This window comes from Cyprinodon variegatus, unplaced genomic scaffold, assembly GCF_000732505.1.
Source record: "Cyprinodon variegatus isolate N-32 unplaced genomic scaffold, C_variegatus-1.0 Scaffold53, whole genome shotgun sequence".
In the NCBI taxonomy this organism is placed as follows: domain Eukaryota; kingdom Metazoa; phylum Chordata; class Actinopteri; order Cyprinodontiformes; family Cyprinodontidae; genus Cyprinodon; species Cyprinodon variegatus.
Genome location: NW_015150506.1, coordinates 1,912,602 through 1,913,531, shown reverse-complemented (window position 1 = coordinate 1,913,531; position 930 = coordinate 1,912,602). Strand labels below are relative to the sequence as shown.

The 930-nt window shown below is 47.7% G+C and overlaps 1 protein-coding gene across 1 annotated transcript in view; it reads left to right on the top strand.

Annotated features, from left to right (window-relative positions):
• The window catches only part of LOC107082417 (protein NLRC3-like), a 9,252-nt gene that overhangs the window by 3,517 nt on the left and 4,805 nt on the right, over positions 1-930 (top strand). The window contains exon 2 of the mRNA XM_015371098.1: positions 9-883. Coding sequence (XP_015226584.1) covers positions 9-883 — 875 coding nt within the window. The remainder of the gene's footprint in view (positions 1-8; positions 884-930) is intronic.

Here is a 930-nt window from a genome sequence, read left to right as displayed (position 1 = left end):
CGCTGCTCCATGTTTTCCATCCAACCCTCCAGAAGCTCCCAGCAGAGAAGCTGGCTGTCTGGAAGCTTCTCTTCATCTTTGACGGCCTGGATGAAAGCAGACTTTTTCTGGACTTCAACAACAGTCTGCTTGTTTCTGACGTCACACAGAAGTCATCAGTCAATGTTCTGCTGATGAACCTTATCAAGGGGAACCTGCTTCCCTCGGCTCTGGTCTGGATAACTTCCAGACCTGCAGCAGCCAATCAGATCCCTCCTTCCTGTGTTTCCAGGGTAACCGAAGTACGAGGCTTCACTGACGCCCAGAAGGAGGAGTACTTCAGGAGGAGGTTCAGTGATGAAGAGATGTCCAGCAGGATAATCTCCCACATCCAGACCTCCAAGAGCCTCCACATCATGTGTGGGATCCCAGTGTTCTGCTGGATCACTGCTACTGTTCTGGAGAACCTGTTGACCACAGAGCAGAGAGGAGAGCTGCCCAAGACCATGACTGACATGTACTCATACTTCCTGCTGGTCCAGACCAAGAGGAAGAAGAACAAGTACCATGAAGGACATCAGAGATCAAAGCGTCTGATAAAAGCTGACAGAAAAGTTCTCCTAAAGCTGGGGAGGCTGGCGTTAGAATATCTGGAGAAAGGAAACATTATGTTCTACCAAGAAGACCTGGAGCAGTGTGGTCTGGATGTCACAGAGGCCTCGGTGTACTCAGGAGTTTGTACAGAGATCTTCAAAAGAGAGAACTTGATCTTCCAGAAACCAGTCTACTGCTTTGTTCATCTGAGCATCCAAGAGTTTCTGGCTGCAATCTACATGCTCCACTGTTTCACTAGCAGGAACATGAAGGTGGTGGAGAAATTCCTGAACAAAAAATATAGTGAAACATCAATGATGGACTTCATGAAAAAAGCCTTAGAGAAATCCCTCAGAA